At 40.6% G+C, this 20,711-nt stretch overlaps 1 protein-coding gene across 2 annotated transcripts in view; it reads left to right on the top strand.

The window, feature by feature from the left end:
• The window catches only part of gfra1a (gdnf family receptor alpha 1a), a 108,653-nt gene that overhangs the window by 8,736 nt on the left and 79,206 nt on the right, over positions 1-20,711 (top strand). Inside the window, exon 4 of one of the 2 annotated variants that reach the window (XM_036575123.1) lies at positions 7,061-7,198. The exons of the other annotated variant lie outside the window; for it this stretch is intronic. Within the exon in view, the coding sequence (XP_036431016.1) occupies positions 7,061-7,198 (138 nt within the window). The remainder of the gene's footprint in view (positions 1-7,060; positions 7,199-20,711) is intronic. 2 annotated transcript variants of the gene reach the window in all.

The raw sequence follows: 20,711 nt of genomic DNA, 5'->3' as shown, positions 1-20,711 counted from the left end.
TGTCGTGGTCCGTGGCAAAGCTTTATCCAAAGTAAACATTACTACTATTTCCTTTTAAGAAAAAGACCTGCTCTTTCTCCTTTTCTTTCTCAGCCGTATGACGGTAAGGAATGCTGATCTGGATGCTTTCATTATTATGTGCGTATAGTTGTAGGAGCCAGACTTCCCCGGGTCAGCCAGAGCATAGCACTGCCTCTTTCTCCTGTGTGTGCGGTGTCAACCTTGGGCAGCATGTGTGTGTGAAAACATCTGTAGTGGCAACCTTCCAGGCCAGCAACACGGCTCTCCGCTGCACATCCCGACACTGACATGGCACAGAGAGGCCGTCAGCACCTCACGCTACAGCAGGGTTGTGCTAATCAGCTCCAGATACAGAGTCTCTCTCAAAAGATTTTCATTCTTGCTGACATTGCACAACTGAGCCCAAAATGTTTCTTGCTGATGTGAACTTGTGAGAAAGTGAAAATGATGTTACATGTGCACCCATCATGTCTTGATGACAGCTAGAAATGTTGACGCTGATAGTAATAGGTTTGCTGAACATTGTTGAATGGAGCCCTGTTGTGGTGAGGTATTAATGGAACCTAGGTGGTTTTGTTCTAGACTGCAGTTGAGAGATATTCATTTTCACAGTTTCCCTGTATATGATATTGTTCATATCTAAAATATAGGCCTACTTTAACTCCTACATAACATTGACACCTACATAAGCCTTTCATTACAACTAGCATAAACATTTATAAAGGCTTATTCCGACAAGTGTCGTCTTCTGTTGCACTGTTAAACATGTAAGTTGCCGATAATCATATCAGCACAGAAATAATATTTTTGGCTACTTACATTGCAGGGATGAAGTCAAATCACCTTAGCCTAGTCTGGACCCTTTAGACTGTAGGGGTTGCACAAGTCGAAAGTTATGTGAAGAAAGTCGAGTCGACTAATCGCTGATGACGTCACGAATAAAACCACAACGCTTTGCAACAAGCAGTTTTAAAGTTTCAACTTTAAAAATCTGTGACGATGTTTAAACTTCATATATACACTGACTGGCCACTTCATTAAGTACACCTCTTTGTATTTACACTCATTGTCCATTTTATCGGCTCCACTTACTATATAGGTGCACTTTGTAGTCCATTTGCTTTCTCTGCATCCCTCCTTTCATACTGTTCATCAGTGGTCAGGACCCCCACACGACCACCATAGAGCAACAGCAGTGTTGCTGGAGTTTTTAAACATTGTGTCCACTTACTGTCTACTCTATTAGACACACCGACCTTGTTGGTCCACCTTGAAGATGTAAAGTCAGAGACAGTAGCTCATCTGCTGCTGCACAGTTTGTGTTATCCTAGCTTGTCCTTCATCGGTGGTCATAAGCAGCTTCCCACAGGACGCTGTTGGCTGGATATTTTTGGTTGGTGGACTACTCTCAGTCCAGCAGTGAGACTGAGGTGTTTAAATACTCCAGCAGCACTGCTGTGTCTGATCCACTCGTACCAGCAAAACTCACACTAACACCACCACCACCACGTCAGTGTTACTGCAGTGCTGAGAATGATCCACTAAATAATACCTGCTCTGTGGTGGTCCTGTGGGGGTCTTGATCACTGAAGAACATCGTTAAAGGAGGCTAAAAAGTATGCAGAGAAACAGATGGACTCTAGTCTGTAATTGTAGAACTACAAAGTGCACCTACATGGTACATTGAGGTGTACGCAATGAAGTCGCTGGTCAGTGTGCGTATGTGTCATTGTTTAAGAGCTTTGACAGTTTTGGTAGCCTTTTTATTAGCTTTTGTAAAATCTTATTTATTGAAATTTTCTGAACTTGAGAGATATGCAGGTTACATGAATCCTGTTCACCAATCAAGCTAAATCTTCTCGCAGTGTTTGTGGAGGTTGTGTGACAAGTGTCTGCATATCTTTTCATCTGTTTTGCCATCTTTTGCCATTCTGGTTATATTGTTTGGCCTTCATCCATCTGCAGGTTTGTAGCTGCAGCAGCACTGTTAAGACAAGCTGTGTCTGAGTTGCAGGTTGCCTACTACGATGGCGGCAGGGCATTGTTAATGATGTAATCGAATACTGTGAATTGAGCTCTGTAGACTCACTTTGAGGAAAAGGCACAAATCTAACTCAGACTGCGAATATCTGGAACTCCTTGTTACTGAGAAGACCAAAAATGTGCCGTGCATTTGCTAATTTATCTGTTCTGGATAAGGAGGAGTTTGACAACTTTCTCCCATCTTTTTTCCAGACTTTGCATCGCTTAAACTGATAAGGAGACTACAGTGTTTGAAGGCATAATCTTCTAATCAGTTCAACTTTTTAAAAGAAGAGGTTTCAGGCTTCCACAGTAGCAGCTCTGTGTGTCATGGCGCTTGCCTGGGCAGTATCACTCATTGTACGCACAAAGGTCTTTTTTTGTGTTGTCTGCAACTACAGTCCAGACATTCTTGAGAATGGGCTTCTTATACCATTAGCTCTGTTAGCGATTGCAGAGTGCGGCGCTATCATTCCCCAGCTCCCCCCTTCTCTATTTTGGGCTTTTTGTTCTGGTAAACGCTCCTCTGTCCTCCTGGAGCTGGCTGCAGCTTGGGGAGACATCTCTAGCGAAAGCAAATCAATACAGAGCCATGTTAAAATAGAAACTTGAGGCTGTGCGTACAAGAAACTATTGATTTCTGCCTTTCTCTCTCCCGCGTTTTTTTCACCCAAGCTCTTCTGTTGAAGTGGATCAAAGGATAATCCCTCTGTTGCTAATGCTCAGGTATACTGTTGCATCATCAAGCGCAATGTTCCAGAACCAGAGGGAAATGTCAAGTGTTTTTGTGCCACTAAACAAAAGATTTCCTCTCGTTGTGTCCTTTAGCGCCAGGAAGGTAAACGGAGCGTTGGGCCACATGTCGTCGGACTAAGAAAATGGCTCACCGCCATTCACACAGACCTTATTATTGGCTAAGTGCTATTGATGAAGTGTGTAGATCTGCGGAGAACATTTAGGGCTTTGATGGAGCGTTAAGGTGCTCCTCGGGGGAATGTTAGGATGTTAACACAGCGCGGCGCAGTGTTAATGAGGCCTCGCGCAACATTAGAGCTCGTCCTTTATCTGTAAAAACCTGAGGCTTCCCACAGCTCCCTCCACACCCAGCCCACCATCTGGCTGACTGCAGTTTTGGAGGTCAAACGCTCTTGCGCTAGCAGTGCATGGGGGAAAAGGAGCTCTCAGAAGGAACATGTGGCAAGTTAAAGAAAGTGTAGAGGAAAGTGAAAGACTGATACACATTGACCTTGACTGTGAACCTGATGAGGCCACATAGAGAGATGAAAGCAAAGATGGTGAGGCCAGATCAACAGCCAGGGGTTCCAAGTCTGGAAGCCATTGCTTTAGGCAGAGGTGGACTGTGACGTGGGAAGTGCCATTCTTTCCTTTTTTGTTTTGTTCTTGTACTTTTCTCGTGCTATTTTTGTATATTCTTTGTAAGTATTTGCCATAATACAGATGTCCCATTGTATTACGCTAATACATTTGATGCTCTTAGATCAACAGCAGCATTTGCATATTTAAACAGAAAGTGCAGCCATATTCTTCTTTGGTCCAAAGTTGGTGCTTGAACAAAACTGTGCAGATTGCAGTTTGTTAAAGTTTGCATTACGGCCGTCCCCTCTCCTCTTCATCATTTATTCATGTTGCTTTATTACAGTCCTCTAGAGCACAATGCTGAGCCAAGCTGAGCCTCAGAGTAATAGAGCAATTCCCCTCGATTACAACATCATCAAACAAACGCACTTATTAGGAAAAGCGATCGTTTGTGTCTAAATGTCTACGTGTGTACGTGCTGCAAGAAAAGGACTGAGAACAAGACCGAAACAGAGCTCAGAGACTGTTTGCTCAGTTCCCATTTTTAGTTTCATTTATCGATTTGATCAAACCATTGAGCTTCTGTTTCTACATGTGCAGCTTTTAAAACTTTCAGCGACAGCAGATTGGTTTATGAAGTTGTGCACCTGAACGTTCTCTCTTCACCAGACTTAGATCTCCCAGCTCTAGTCTCATAACAGAATACCACAGACAGATGTGTCGCGTTGCCCTCAGTTCTGGCACTAGCTCTACACTGTCCAAAAATCGGTTAGCATGAGGTGACCAGCGTGGAGTTCTCCTGAGGGCTTTCTGATTGGATTCAGAGGTGGGAGGGGTGATTTATCATGGTTAATAGACACTGTTGACAGCTGGAATCAGCAGGGGCCACACTCGTGCCAGCTCCAGTCCCAGCCAACTGCGACAGATGCATGCAAATTTACACAATTACCAGGGCAACAAGTGCCACTCAGCATGCCAGTCAGGAGGCAAAGCAGATGAGGAGCTGGAAAGTTTCACTTTTCAGTATTAATGTGCACCACTTTCAGGTCAAGAAGCAATGTAATGGTTAAACCCTATTCAAGCTGCATTCATTTTACATGGGATGTTACTGTGACAGTAATAATCATGGAGTGAATGGGCTTCTTTAATTGGCTTCTTTAATTGGCTGAACCTAGAGAAATAGTTGTCCTGTTCCAATCCACATTCAAGCTAAGAACAAAGCCTGCTAATAGAATAGTTGGTACTGTTGTTGAGCATAGTGCCTGTGGCATAAATCTGACATGAACATCTGGCACAACAATTATGACCCTTTAGTCCGGGCTATCTGTGGGAAATTGGGGAAATTATATAGGTATTTTGTCACCTACAAAAGGGCGAGTCACATTACATGCTTTAAAAACATTTCACTACACATTTCGGGGTTATTTGGTCATCATTATTTGATAAAACATGGCAGAATAGATTGAAAAGGTTGAATATGCAGATTGTTGGTACAAAAATGTCATCAATGTAAATGTAATTCAGTATGTAGCTGTGTAACCAGTTGTGTAACTATATAAATAAATAAGTAATTACATATAAATAATTCAGCAAAATGACGGTAATACCTGTAATCTTGATGTTAAGATTAAACCCTGTTCCCATCACAACCAGCACGCCATCAGCCTCCTCTTAAGAAAGCATCCTCTTCTGCCCTCTGTTGACTTCAGTCAGAGCTTTTTTTGCTGTGGAAATTTCCAGGAAACGCAAACAGCACAACAAAAACAAAACAGTCACCTCGGGATCCAGCTGTTCCTGGCTCCGTTCCAGCCTTTCACCTCAGCCGTGCTATCAAGCGCTCCATTGCACACTCCTGTTATCCTCCCTTTTCACTCATTCTTTCAATTAGAGCTGGGAAACACTAGCTAGCACACCATCATTGTCAGCCCAAAATATTCATACAGTTTTTAGGTAAACATGCAGCGCTACCACAGAGAATTCTTATTCACAGGAAACAGATTTAACATGCACCATTTGAAAATTACAAACATGTTTATTAATATATATTTTATAATCCTTATTGAATAAAGACTTAGAAATTGTAATTGTATTGTGTGTGAAAAACACTTGAGCTTACCTTGTAGCATATTTGTCTCCTTTTGAGAATGTGCTCCAAGAACTATACTCCCGTTTTCTTTGTCTTCCCTAAACATCCCTGTCATCCAGTCTCTTTTCCAAGGCTTGATCCACCCCTAATTCTGTGCTTTGGCTTTTGTGAGATCTTGAAGTGTACTAACCCAATGATCCACAGTGCATCATGGGGTCATTTGCTGTGCATTTTGGATTATCTTGGTTGCCAGTACCCTTTGTGTCATGTCTTTTCTCCTACTGTATTGAACACTGCTATCTTCTCCTCTCCTATATCCTACTTAAGCCCTTCTAGTTTAAGCATTCTAGAGCAGACTCCTTCAGACTACAGTTAGTGATTTAGCTTTTTTGAGTGCAGTCTAGCTTGAGCAAAGTAGTGTTGTCTGGTTGCATACATTAATGAGATGCATCATCTGAGCTGAAGACTGATATAAAAGTATGTGGGCAGCCATTGTCCCATGATTTTAACATACTGTGGACACCATGCCTATTGTCAACTAACAATTATTATTATTATTATTATTATTATTGTTATTATCTTGATGTACACCTGGCATAACATTATGACCACCTCCTTGTTTCTATGCTCATTGTCCATTTTATCAGCTCCACTTACTATATAGGTGCACTTTGTAGTTCTACAATTACAGACTGTAGTCCATCTGTTTCTCTGCATACTTTGTTAGCCCCCTTTTTACCCTGTTCTTCAGTAGTCAGGACCCCATGGACCCTCACAGAGCAGGTACTATTTGGGTGGTGGATCATTCTCAGCACTGCAATAACACTGACGTAGTGGTGGTGGTGTGTTAGTGTGTGTTGTGCTGGTATGAGTGGATCAGACACATCAGTGTTGCTGGAGTTTTTAAATACTGTGTCCACTCACTGTCCACTCTATTAGACGCACCTGCGTTGTTGGTCCAGCCTGTAGATGTAAAGTCAGAGACGACAGCTCATCTGCTGCTTCACAGTTTGTGTTGGTCATCCTCCAGTCCTTCATCAGTGGTCACACAGGACGCTGTTGGCTGGAGATTTTTGGTTAATGGACTATTCTTGGTCCAGCAGTGACACTGAGGTGTTTAAAAACTCCAGCAGCACTGCTGTGTCTGATTCACTCAGACCAGTGCAACACACACCAACACACCACCACCACATCAGTGTTACTGCAGTGCTGGGAATGATCCACCACCCAAATAGTTCCTGCTCTGTGAGGGTCCACGGGGGTCCTGACCACTGAAGAACAGGGTAAAAGGGGCTAACAAAGTATACAGAGAAACAGATGGACTACAGTCTGTAACTGTAGAACTACAAAGTGCACCTATATAGTAAGTGGAGCTGATTAAATGGACAATGAGTGTAGAAACAAGGAGGTGGTCATAATGTTTTGCCTGATCGGTGTATATTGTTATTATCTGGATAGGTGAAAATACTGTGATAAAATTATCAGTTCATATTGGCCGCATCTACCTAGACATAGACATTCATTTTTCTTTCTTACAATCTTTCTGCCTTCAGAGCAGCTTTCACTTCACTAAGCAGGAGGTGCAGGCTCTGAATCTAGTGAGTCTTTTTGCAGAGGGAGGGACGAGCAGCGGTCCCTGGAGCGGCCCAGTCACCATGGCCCCTGGGAGAGGGGCCTCTGGCAGGGCTAAAGCACCGGAGCCTCAGGACCCTGGTAGAAACAGGAGAGCACACCCCAATTGGGCTATTCTGGGTAAATAACTCACTATGTTGAAGTGGGACATTGTGAGTGGGAGTGAGCATGAAAGGGAGTTTGCATGTATGACTGAGAATTTGTATCCTCCAAAACCATTCTGACATGCTTAATCCCTGTCAAAAGCTGTTGAAGTGGTGATCCATAGGTGATAACAGTTAGAGTCAGAGGCTCGGATAAATTGAATTCTTGTTTCCTCGTTATGATGTATTAATTTCCAGGCACTTTAAAAGTCACCAGAATTCTTGTAGATTCTTGGATTTTTCAAAATATTATTAAACACACATTATTGATTTTAAATAAAATGTTTTATCATAAAGCCAGGAGAAATGGCAATTACTTACTTAACACTGGACCCAATATTAGGCTATAAGAAAAATCAAGTCCCAAGTAAATTAGCTCAAGGCTGAACACAGCCATACCCCCCTAGTATTTCGCAAGTCACCCCTGTTTTTTCAAAGGCTAAAGCAAGATAGATTAATGGGAGGTATTAAAATGGAAAACAACATTTAAAAAAAGAGAAATGGTTTGCTCGTTTAGCTGTCCTAGAGCTGAGAGACGGAGACAAACAGAGAAAGCAGGCTAGCTAATTGAATTAACTGATTTCTATAAGATATGAATAACCGTACATCTATATAAATTTAGTAAAAAATAAAAAAAACTTAATTAACTTTTGAGTCATCAGTCTTAAATGAGTTTTATCTTGGACCACTAAGGCTACGTTTACACAGCAGGTAAAAGTAGCCCAAATCCAATCTCTTTCTCCGTATGTGACACAGATGTGTCAGTGTGAACAGCAAAAAGCGCATTGAATCTGACATTTTCAATTCAATTCATATGTGGTACTGAAATCTGATACATATCCGATCTGCGGCAATGCAACTCAGTCTGAACAGCCAGATCGGAATTCATGCGACTTTTACGTCAATCCAACTCGACATTCGTCATAATTTCATGCTGCTGAGATTCATAAACATTTAGACTGATGTTTCTGTACCAAAAAATTTTTACTTACTGCTTACCGCAACCACTCCGTGTTCGAAGACATTTCAAATGAAACGACCGAACGTGGCCGGAGGAGACCGAGGCTGCAGCGTCAAAAAAAGTTTAAAGAATCCGAGGACACGAACCAAAGTAGTGCCCAAGGCCGAATAACGTGCACTTTTTATGGCGAACTCGAACACATTGTGGGTGATGAGCCCAGCTGTCAACCACTGGAACTTCATAATTGCTCCTGTGATGCTGGCGAAGACAAAACTAAAGGTTCCGGGAGCGACTGGCGTTCGCTGGCCGTCATGATTGTTTACCTCTGGACAAGCCTTGTGAAGTATTGTTCTTTTGCGCATGTGGATCAGTTTAGGAGCTGATCTGTTCCGACTGTGTCACATACAGGTCACATTTAAAAGATATTGTGAACAGCCAAACAAAAAAAATCGGATTTGGTAAGAAAATCAGATTTGGGCCACTTTAGCAATGGAATATGACCTTAGCTATCTGTTCAGTAAATCACCTAAACTGACTATGAAAAGACATTTATAAACAATGATTTTAAAAGATTTACATCTTGAATTTATTTCCATATGTAATTACATTTGAATAGTAGAGAAAAAGACAGTGATAACTTGACTTCTAAGGGTCAATGTTACATACAAATGCGCTTTCTCAATCTCTCTCTCTCTCTCTTTCTCTCTCTCTGCTAGTACATGCTATGGCTGTAGGGGAGATCACGTCGCTGTAGCTCTGATTCACTGTTAGCTTGTGCAGCTAGGCCAGGGGCATTGTTTGACCCCTACACTCTGCACTCACAGTGAAGAAGCACTAGCTCACTTTTATGTGGACTGTTGGAAAGACCATAGCACTGAAACATGGAGGAAATAACCTACCATGTACCACCAGCCTTTAATCTTCTGTAAAGTCTGAGTGTGTATTTGTTTAGAGAGTACCAACACATGATCTGTAGGTTCTTTTCGAAGAACAGGGGCATAAGTTTGGATCTAAATGCCTGTGGTTGGATGTTCATTTCCAAAATCTAACTAGGATTTTCTCCCTAATTGAAAGGGTCTGAGCCCTATGCTATTCAGTCTTCCTCAAATCTAGACCGCTGCACTGTAGAAAGAAGAAAACCTATCTATTTCTCAGAGTAAACAGAGCTCTATAATATGATATGGAATGTGAGGCGTAGATGAAAGGACCAGCATTCTGGCCCTATGTTTGTTCGGTGAAGCCCATACTCATAGAGTTTGAATTATTCATGGCCTTTAGCAGACTCTGAGCTATGCGGATGGAAGAGGAGACATTTTCCTTTTGGCCTGCTGAACAAGGGCATTTTCCCGCCCCTGGCCCAGGTCTCAGCAGCCACTATTGTTTGATTTGTTTGTGCTGCACTGACATGTTGAACAATCACTGATATGGTGCCCCACGCTGCTGACTACTATGTCTGGTTATACAGAAATGTAAAGAAAGTTTTAAACTCTTGAGCCATAGGTTTGTTATATATATATATATATATATATATATATATATATATATATAACATATATATATATACATACAGTGACTAATAGAATTGTCCCTGTAACTAAGAAACTAATTTGTAATGAATAAAGGACAAGGCCGCTCCATATAACTATTGCAGCAATGGCAACATATTGCTATTGCCACATACCATAGGGCTTAAACACAGAGTTACAACAGCTCTACAGTACAGTAGTTATATAAAGTGGCTGTGATTTTTACCCTGCTAACACTTAATTTGGAAGTAAGCACGACTCTTGGTAAAAAGGGCCATTGTACAGGAACACAATCAATGCTAGCTAACCTAGCGAATGTTGTGCTGTTTGGGTAACGTCTTTCCATAAAACGAATGCTCATAATTACGGCACAATAGCCAGCGACCGTTACACCAGAACCCCGAAGGGGCTCATAGATGGGAGGCGGGGCTAAAAGGCTGTTGGTGTTGCTCTTTAAAGTGTGGACCCATAATCAGGTTCTGCTGACTACTGGTGTCCTGATTATGCAAAAATGTGAAGAAAATTTTAACCTCTAGAGACATCGGTTTATTTTATAGTTATAATTTTGAGATTTATTCAGTGACTAATAGAAATTTCCCTGTAACTATTAAGAAACTGAGTTATGTAGTTACTAAATTAAAGCAATTGAAATGTATTGTGGAATTAAAATGTAGACCCTTAGGGTTCAAGGGGTTTTTATTTTTGTTTTGCTGTATTATTAAATTCTTTGCAATGGACTGGCAACCTGTCCAGGGTGTTTCCTGCCTTCTGCTATTGACTACTGGGATAGGCTCCAGCTCCCCCGCAACCCAGAAGGATAAGCGGTTTAGAAAATGTGTGTGTGTGTATTACATGACTAATTACATAGTTGCGTAATGAATTAAGATTATGTTTATGTACATCAGACAGATTTGAGTTTGTACTTCAAACTTTCTTTCTGTTTGTTTCTTCAACAAAGCACAAAAACATAAAGACATTTTATCAAACTTAAATCGTAATAAAGGATCTCCTTTCAAACCTTCTAAACACGAATAAGGTGAATGTTTAGAATCTGTATTTGGCAGAATTATGCTGCTGGTTTCAGTGAGCTACGAATGACAAATAATTAACATCAAATTAGAGTAACAGTTACAGCGACTGCTGAAGGGTTAAATGATTGTGTTTGATTAAGCTTAATTAGAGTGGAAAACAGGGACCATTCTAGGCCATATCATTAGAGTTACCATTTGGAAATGGCAATTGGGGGCTGGCTAAGTGGGTTATGTCCTATCGCGAGGACTTCAGCTGTATCCCGATGATTCCAAAGCCATCTGTAGCTGGGAGTCCAAGAGAGCAAAATTGGACCTGATGGCTTAGTTTCTCTCTCTTGTCAATCTGCAGTGGTGCTGGGCATCCTCCAGCTCACATCTACAGAACTGCAGAGCTGGCCGCTGACCACTCCACTGCTCCAAGTGTGTTCAGCTGCCCTACAACTTTGCATAAGCAGCAGTTTGAAAAGATACAGTTTTATACTTTTCACAAATTTGTGTCTTGAGGGAAACACAAATTTGCCTTTACACTCCTGTACAACAGATACCATATGATAGGGAAGATTTAAAGAGCAGGTGGGAATTGCTTATGACCAAACTTGGCCAGAATTAAATTCAAGGAAATAACTGAAATGTTGCGAAAAATTGTGAATAAGGCTGTTTTCATCAGCTCTGTACAAGAGAATACAACTATGTCACACGAAATCTTTAATGTTGAGAAACTTATCATTGACGTCTTTTTTGATTTTATGGCTGCATTTTACATTGTAAGAATGTGGGGACAGAATGCAGTGGCTAGGGATGCATCACTACCAATACTGGTATTGGGTATCGGCCCGATATCGCACTCGTAGTCATAAAATTTCACATTCCAATACCAGTTGATACCGTGTGATATAAGCTGAGTGTATGCTGTCGTGCTAATAAACAAACGACTCAAGCTGGCAGTGAAGGAGGCTCTGCTCACACAGCGAAGTGTTTCTGACCCTGTGGAGGTCGGATGCAAAGTCACTGGTCACTTTAAACATTCTCCCTTGGCGAATTCTTACAAGGAATCACTGTGCAAAACTGCGAAGTATAAAAGATTTTTTTAAAACTGTCTTTGTAAAACAGGCTGTAGAGAGACTGTATTGTCCTACCGTGTACATCACTGCCTGGCTTTAGCTTCAGTGCCTGGCGTTAGCATCGCTGCTGACTTTCTCAGCATGTTTGCTGAGCACTCTGTGTGTAGCATGTTTTTCTGAAATAACAGCTTCATTTGAAATTGTTCATAGACAGAGCTGTCTGTAGGGGCTGTGTTTTATGTAGCATGGACGGAGCGTTTTCGTACAGTGAGTATATAAATTGTAGGCTTTGTCCATACATAATGGTCTGTTCAAACTCCTACTATGACTCATCAAAGGAGATGTATAAAATACACAGCGTATGTCTGGCTTTAGAGGACATTCATTTAGAGCTCAACCCGCCAAACAAAGTTCATCAGATGTAAAACTCTACAAGTAAGCTCCTCAGATGCGTTTTGCCTCAGATGTGATTTCTGTCATCTGCTATCACTGTGCTACAGAAACTGTTTTTGAAAGAGAAGCGCTTTTCTGATGTGGAACAAAACCCACTCTTCTCCACTGCAGCACTACGCGATCCAAGGTAACTAATGTAGCATAGCTGGCTAATCCATATCATTTAAAAACAGGTAGATTTTAATGATTTAATCTTAATTTGTTATGGTATCGGACTCGGTATCCCCGAGTACTGAAAAACATGTATCGATGCATCACTAGCTGTGGCTAATGGCTCAGGAAATATCCACTGAAGGAAAATTCAGTTTCAAAATTTCTACATAATTCAATCGTTGCGATAAAACAAGGTCATTCCGAGTGGTTTGACATGAAATGGTGCATTGCAGAGACTTTCCAGCTCTGTTTTATTTACAGATTATTTACAGTAAAAAATCAGATGTGGCAGTTGAGCATTTTCATTCTGGCAAATAGCAAAGGAGGCCTTTTTTGTAAAAGTTGTCTTCCCTCAGAATTTCCATATTTGCATTTAATTATTTGGATTGCTTGTAGCTTGCTACAAAGCAAAACAAGCAGAACCTATTTTGTGTTTTTGAAACGGAGTAGGTGTTAGATTTTTCTTGGTAACACAAATTAGCAGCACTAAAATGCTAACCGAATCCAGAACTTATTATTAAAATAGAACATTTTCTTTCATCTCCTTTCAGATAGCATCAGTAATGCTGGGTTGAATAAGGTCGTAGTTGGGGTGTTTTTGGGGTTTGTCCCTGTGTGTTTTGTTTTACCACTCAGCCAGTGCAACAAGTGCGTTGGTAGTCCAGTGTTCAGAACACGAGGCTAACAGACACAAAGGTGCAGATCTACATGTGACAGGCTGGCAACGCTGGCAACATAGATCACCCATGAGAATGAGTCAAAAAAACAAATGAGGCCAAATTATTTATTTTCATTAAAAATTCAAAGCTGAAACAACATTATCTTTCGCTTATAGCCTTGAGTAAACTGATCTCCAATGGTTTGGCAGTATAGACTGATTTACATCTAATTCAGCTTTAAAAAAACATTCTGACTTGGCCATTAATATTAAACTGTACTGAAAACTTTATGAGTGGGAGATTTGGTTTCATTGTATTATTCTGGGCATCTCTGCAATAACACATTTCCTTGTCATGAAAATGACTAGAAGCCTTTTCTCATATAGAGTTCAGAAGGAGGCACAAATTAATTAAAACTTTTCTCCCCAATTATCATTTGGCATTGTTCACGTTGTTTCACACTGGAGTTTTGATTCAATCATTCAATCAAGCACATACTTAAGGATATAAGACACAAAGCAGCCTCTGGATTTATTGTGCGTACTGAGTTGAAGTCTGCTGCTGTGCATCAGAGCTGTTTTTTCCCCCTCAAGAACATTCATTTGCACCTAATTCACTGCTATCTTTAACACCACTTTATTTAACAGGTTTAAGTGCATAGCTGCATCTTGAATTCCTTGAGCATTTTCCACAGGTACGCAAACCTAGCGCCTCTAACCTCTTTCCTTTTCCATTTATACCAATCAGATCCAGCCCTGAGGATGACAATGTATATGGAGCACCCTTTTTTTATTTGATCACAGACTTTTGCGGAACTCTATACTGTCCATGAATATTTAAAACTATATCCGACCGTATTAGCATACAGCCCCTCCAGACAGGCAAATATCCACACAGGCCGCGCTTGGTAATATTTGTATTTTTAGCGAGAACAGTAGAAGCAGAAATTAAATTCATTCTATTAGCATAACAGACAGTGCAGTGGCGGCGGCTCCAGCGTGAATATGTGAATATTCCAAGCTGTTTATGGTGGAGGGATTGTTTCGACCACGTGTGCGCTCCACACCCACCCTTTCATGTGCCGTCGATTTAAGTCGCCAGCCATTTGTGATCGGTACTTAGAGCAGGGATGAAAGTGCTAAGCAGGTCAGCGAGCCCCGGGCTAAAAAGAGCCCTGAGGATTTGCGCGGCCCCGGCCCCACTCATGCATGCATAATAAAGGCAGGTGACTACTCCACACAAAAATAAATAAATAAACGAGCAAGCAAGAGTGAGAGAGAGAACGGGCTGGTTATTCCCGGAGACCTTGAAATTATGTTCCAGTTTTAGAGCATTAACGGGATCCAAGCTGGCGTGGCGGTCAGCCTGCAGGGCGGTGGGGGTAATGAAATTGGGGTGTGAGCGCAGGAGGGTGGGAGGGAGGGAGGTACTGGCCAGCGTTTGTTTGGGAACGCTGTACAGGGTTGCTCAGGCCAATAAAATGCCCAAAATTTTTCAACCACTAAATTACCAGAGAGCTTCAATTCTCCCTTCATTATGAAGGCCACCTGTTGACCACAGGGACGGACACAAGCCCAGATGAATCCAGGCATTTGGTGAGAATGAAATGTGACTTGCCCTATCATTTTGAGTCACTTTGAACTACGGCTGCTCGATTATGGGAAAAATCGTCATCATGGTTATTTTGGTCAGTATTGAGATCACGGTTATTTAACACGATTTGGAAACATCATGCTGTTGTTGAACTTAAAAAACTTGTCTATTTAAGTTGATTTCCTTGAACTTGAAATATTATTCAACTGAAAAACAAAAAATAAATAAATAAATAATATATAAATGTTAATACATTTGAATAAGTAATATAAAATAATAAATAAAAATAAATTTGATCAACTATGTTATATTGCACTTTCCACAACCCACTGAAAACTACTAAAAGTGGCTCGTCAGATCTACCTAAAAAAATTACTTCATGTGGTAACAAACAATTGAACTAGTTTTATTCAACTTATTCAACAAAAAACTATATTGATTGAATCATTCATTCAAAATATAGGTTGAATTAAACTAGTTAATTTACCTGTTACCACATGAAGTATTCTTTTAGGTAGATATAAAATAAATGAGATGAGTTTAAGCTTTTAGGGAGGTGGGAAAGCGCACCACTGTAAAAGGAAGGGGCGCACTGAATTTATAATACAAGACAAAATTAGAGCAATGCAAAGCGACACACTAATCACTTGAGACCAAAATTGTAATTGAAAACAAAATCTGATCACTTGCTCAATCCTAGTTTGAACCAGAACCACATTGTTCTATGCAGAGATTTTTGTCAGTCCGTATTTACAATTTTGTTTGCAGATGCAAAGAAAACAAAAGAAAGAAATGTTTATTTATCATAATCTCTGCAATCTGGTGAAAGTGTTATATATGTATGTACATGGAAAAAGTTATGCTCATGCGTGGAGCAATACAATATTAGTTGTTACCATGACAATGAGAAGCTTGTTTGTTGTGACACCATGTTGATTATTTCTGCATTTAACACCTTAATCAGGTGTTTTAAAGGGTCAGTAAAGACTTAGCTACTTTCCTTATCAGTGCCGTCAAACTTTCAGCTCAAGACACCTGATAGCACCTTTAGCACTTGTGCTAACAAGTTCAGTAGCACAAATGAGAAGCACACAAAGTACATTTGAAAACTCAGATTTTTACATCTAATAAGAAAAGTTTTACAGACAGCTCACCCTTTCAGATGAGTTAGCTCTAGAGCTAATGCTAAAGCTAACGCACAAGCTCATTTTAACATTGTTTAGTAATGTTATCTGTTGTTAGACATGATATAAAATGAGTGTTAGCAAGTAAAGCTACCCAGATCAAGTTTACCCTAACCTAAAGCTACATGAGCAACAGTTTTGACGTTGAACTGTTAGTGTGATCTTCCTCAAACTTTCTCAGCTTTGGAAAGGAAATGAAAACAAAATCAGCTGATGACATAGCAATTCCATGAATTAAACATTCCCCAGCAACTTTTTTTCATGTCTTAGCCTAATGATGTTGACTAATTTACTGCTTCTCCTGTTCTCACTCCAGGTTTATTCTGAGTAGTTTTTCCATCGCTCGACGCAGGAAGCAGTACTTAGAGACGTCTGTTACTGACTGAGAGGTGTGTTTTGCAAACAGTTGTAATTAAAAAAGGGGGGTGAGATAGAGTAATACACAGCCGATTAGCTTCCAAGAGAAAACTAGCTAGCCAGCAAAACACTACTTTCCCTTGAAAGGCATTATTTTCCTTTCTTAGTTAAGAGCTTCAGATTTGTTTAAATTTCACAATAATAATGACAGATATTTTAAGACTTAAGAAGTATTAAAAGACTTTATTTCACTCAGAAACCAGTAAGACAGCAAAACAGGCCAGTTTTTTTTATCTAAAATCCTTCTACACAAATGGGTCATTACGATACGGCTACATACGGCTTCTAGTCATGTGATTATATTGCCACATACTGTGATTGTGATATACCTTGTAGTGTGTTTAAATGCAGTGGCGCGTTAATGTGACTTGGTTTAAGATTGGTTTGCATTATCTTTTTACTTTTGTTGGATTACATTAAAACCTTCATTCATTGAAATACCCACAGAAAAACTCATCTGGAATGCAATTTGGGTCCCCACATCTCGTATTGTATTTTAAGGCCTTGTGCCTGATGTTGGTGGCGACCAGGCTTTCACAGCTTGTCCCTTATACATAATTCACTAATCCTGATTGATTGAAACCTGAGGAGTCCAAAGAGAGCAGGAGAGAAGGAGAGAGTGGGCTGCTGTTAGTGTATGACCGGTGAGGAGTGAATCACTGTATTTGTATTAAGGTGCATTTTCAGTGACGGCTATCAGATTAACTAGCCTTGAAAGCTAGCTTGGATCGGACCATATGAAATCAACCTGAGCCTGACAGAATTCTGACTGCACCCAAACTGACCCAACCACAACCAACTATAGACCAAATAAAGCTCTGTGTTTCTTATGATAGTGTCTGTTGTATACTTATGTTCATGAACTGTAGTACCACAAAACCCACTTGCCTTAACAGAGCGCTGGTACATTTTCCCAGTTGCCATAAACAACAGTTTTCACCTGTTTTGGAGGTCCCTCAGTTGAACTATGCATTTTTTTTCTTCGATAAAGGTGAGCAAGCAAGTTGAGATTTATAAAAGGGTATTTTCTGCCCTTAAATTATGTTTTAATTATGGCAGTTGTACATGACATTGATGAGATCAAGAAAGCTGCATTTGTAGTGTCTGTTTTATCTCTGCATGCCTGTCTTTTTGTAGATTTCAACCCTCTCTGCTCACTAGCAGTGCAACACAGAGTAACATTTCGTACACAGAGAGCCTTTAGTGTCCTTGTTTATCTGATAACAGGAAAAAATATTTTAATATATTATTATAATGATTTAGGATATTTCTGATTTCTATTCCACCAGTGGAATGGCCTCAAAGGGACCTTCAGAAAGAGGCTACAAAGGGACTCTAAGAAACCTCAATATGAAATCCTGCCTGGCAAATATTTGCAAAACAGTGTCTGAATCTAACCAAACTCAGTGTGAAGAATCAGGTCCCATTTGATTCCATTGGTTTGGGGCTAGAATTTCAAGCTCTAGTCCCAATGTACACTAAAACTACACAATTTTTAGCCTGACTTTAACCCCTTCCAAACAAATTTTCACAATCTGAATCAATTTTTTTAAGTCGAGAGCTTAATCGGAAGCGATTGATGGCATGGTTGATCTGGTAGCGTGGCAGGAGAAACGAGGCATTCTGTAGTCATCCGACCAAGCTCTGAAGTGATTTAAAGCTCTACGATATTTTCCAATATGTTTGTATGTAACTCAACAAGTGACTAATTGTAGAGCAAAAAGAAAGAAAAAAAGATGAAGAGAGACGTGCACGCACTCCACCATGTGAGCAGCAGGCCACAGAGTCAGAGGAGCTACTTGTGGAGTTCAGGCAAATAATCACTCTCTTCACAGTTTCATATCAGCAGCCAGTATGCAGTAAAACATAGCTGTGTTTCAACCCCCTATTCATCCCAGTTTGTGTTTCTGAGCACATAAAAGCTGGAACAGGTCTAGTCCAGTTAAACTTTGTTTGTAACACGTAATAACAGTACATCTGGGATTTTGAGCGCTTTTCGTAGCTGAAACTCGTTAGGTGTTGTACCCTCCTTTTGCCTTATTGTCTGGTGTGCAGGTCAAGTCGGATGTTAAGTGTGATGCTCTCCGTTTTTAAAACCTGTTAGAATAAAAAAAAAAACATGTAGTGTTGGCCCAGCTTAACTGTACTAGATGTGATGAAAAAGATTCTCACCAACAATGCAGGTTTTTGCGCAACTATCAGGAGTGATGAAGAAAGCGTGGGAAAACAAACAATCTCAGTGAGCTGTGAGCAGACAAATCAATGTAAGAATGCCGCTGGGCCTGCTCTATCTTTTGACTGCGTATGTATTTAATGGCTTAACAGAAATTGTCTAAATCCTCACTCAAATCCCAGTTTTTGTAATATTCACTCCAGTTTTTGTTGCATTATTTCTTGTCATCTTCACAGCTTGGATTGCGCACGCATGTGTGAATCTGTGTGTTCTTGTCTATTGTTACCAACCCCAGCACTCTCCTAGCGCTTAGTTCCTCCGTTCTGAAGCCTTTTGCTGCAGCATGTTCGTTCTGTCGCTCCCCCCACGGGGGCCTTTCCACTTAAATCATTTATAGCCACACACAGAGACGCTCAATAGACTGCTTGCCTGCCCTGTCGCTGCACCTTTCTGCTGACTGAGTGACGGGCAAAGCAATTTCCCTCAAACAGCTCCCCGCAGACGCTGATTGCCGCCAGGCAGGAGTTTTTTTGGCTTTCAGCCGCCACCCTCCTACTGTAGATACACTTTGGCGGAGGTCTGGCGTGTGCGTTCACTCACCGCAGCAACAGACACGTGGACCCGTCCACCTTTCAGCACCTGAACAGCTCTTCACCGAGAGGACAAGAGGAGAATTTTTATTAATTTTTTCTATAAAAATTAAACATCTCTTTTTGCTTGGCTTCTTTCTTTAATTCTTAATTCTTATTCCCTTCCTGAAGTAGTGAGTCATGGTGGACTGTCCCGTATTACAGGCCAAATCCCCACAGGGAGACAGCAAAGGATTTGCCCTGGCTCTTTACCGAAGAGCTGCGCTTAAATCACAGATTTACATGCAAAGCGAGGCGGCCGTCTGCTCTTAACGGAAGCAGTGGAGGCTGAAATGTAGCCGTGCTTAGGCAGCGTGCTGGCTGGCAGACTAAATACAACACAAAACTGGGTTTAATATTTGTACCAGGAAACGCCAGCCAGGAGCTTAATTACTTTTTGTCCCCTTTATTAGATTTCTCTGCAATATTTTTTAGTGTGTTTATTAGTCACTCTACTCTCTGGCATAACCTGAAGTCTTCTTGTATATTTAAAGATGCAGGATAAATCACGCTACTTGCTTCATGCAAATGTTACCTTTTCATTTTTTTTATTAGCTTTCAAATGTGCTTCTGCATTAGATATTGCAAGATAACCCTTGGAAACTGCAGTTATCACACATGATAACAAAAAACATAATGTTATTATTATTTCTTACTCATAGCTCATTGAAACAAGTGTAGAAATTCTCTACAGAATCTACACTACAGTTGGGCAATATAGGAAAAATAGAACATGATACTTCAAGATGTTTTTACGTATCACAATATTTTTGTGAAGAAGTTGGAACAGACACGATGCACGTGTCACATTTTAAAAACCCTATCAAAAAGTACAGTGTCTTTATTCAGCATTGACTGAACGCTGCATTAAATCCAATTAAAGAAGACTAATGAAACATGCATCCAGACAGTTCTTTAAATACTGACTGGATAGAAATGTTTATTATGACATAATTTATCACAACAATAATAAAATATTCTTTTGCTGCCGACCCCTGTTCTGAACTTTCAGCTGAGTCCCAATTTGTATTTGTAGCCAGAGTATATTGTTAAATATGCAATTATGGGATTACATTAACATAGTGTAGCAAACATCTGTACTCCTAAGGGTTAATGTTGGTATAGGAGAGTGTGTAAATTATGATTGAGTTTAGGTGAAATATCACTGAGTTGTAGCTGACACATGCGCACAGCTTGCAGTAGTTGGAGCAAGTTAAGTAATTGACTGTGGTTAGTGGGAATTTAGTGCCATCATGAAAGGTGACCACACTGTTTTAATGTGTAGACCACTCACCCCAGCCCCCATCTCCATCTGTTTAAGTACAGCCACAAATCACACAAGCACTATGCTCACAGAGTGAGCTCTACTGCCCCAGAACACCTAAGCTGTGAAGAAACCTGAGCTGTGAAGACCCTGTCCAAACGTGTACTTTTTGAAAACGGATTTGGACGTCCCGTCCACATGGAAACAGTGAGTGCGTTTACATGCGCTTTATACTCCAATTGCAGAAAATCAGATTTTGTCATTAATCCATAACGCATTTACATGCACTTGAGTAATCAGATACTGGGGAAACTCCGGGTTTACATGAGTCAGGCAGTAATCGGGTTTCTGTTTTGCAACCAGCCCATAAACATAATATAAAACTC

Source organism: Colossoma macropomum, unplaced genomic scaffold (assembly GCF_904425465.1).
Source record: "Colossoma macropomum unplaced genomic scaffold, Colossoma_macropomum, whole genome shotgun sequence".
Taxonomy (NCBI): domain Eukaryota; kingdom Metazoa; phylum Chordata; class Actinopteri; order Characiformes; family Serrasalmidae; genus Colossoma; species Colossoma macropomum.
Note: the sequence above shows the minus strand (reverse complement) of the source record. Positions and strands in the feature narration are given on the sequence as shown.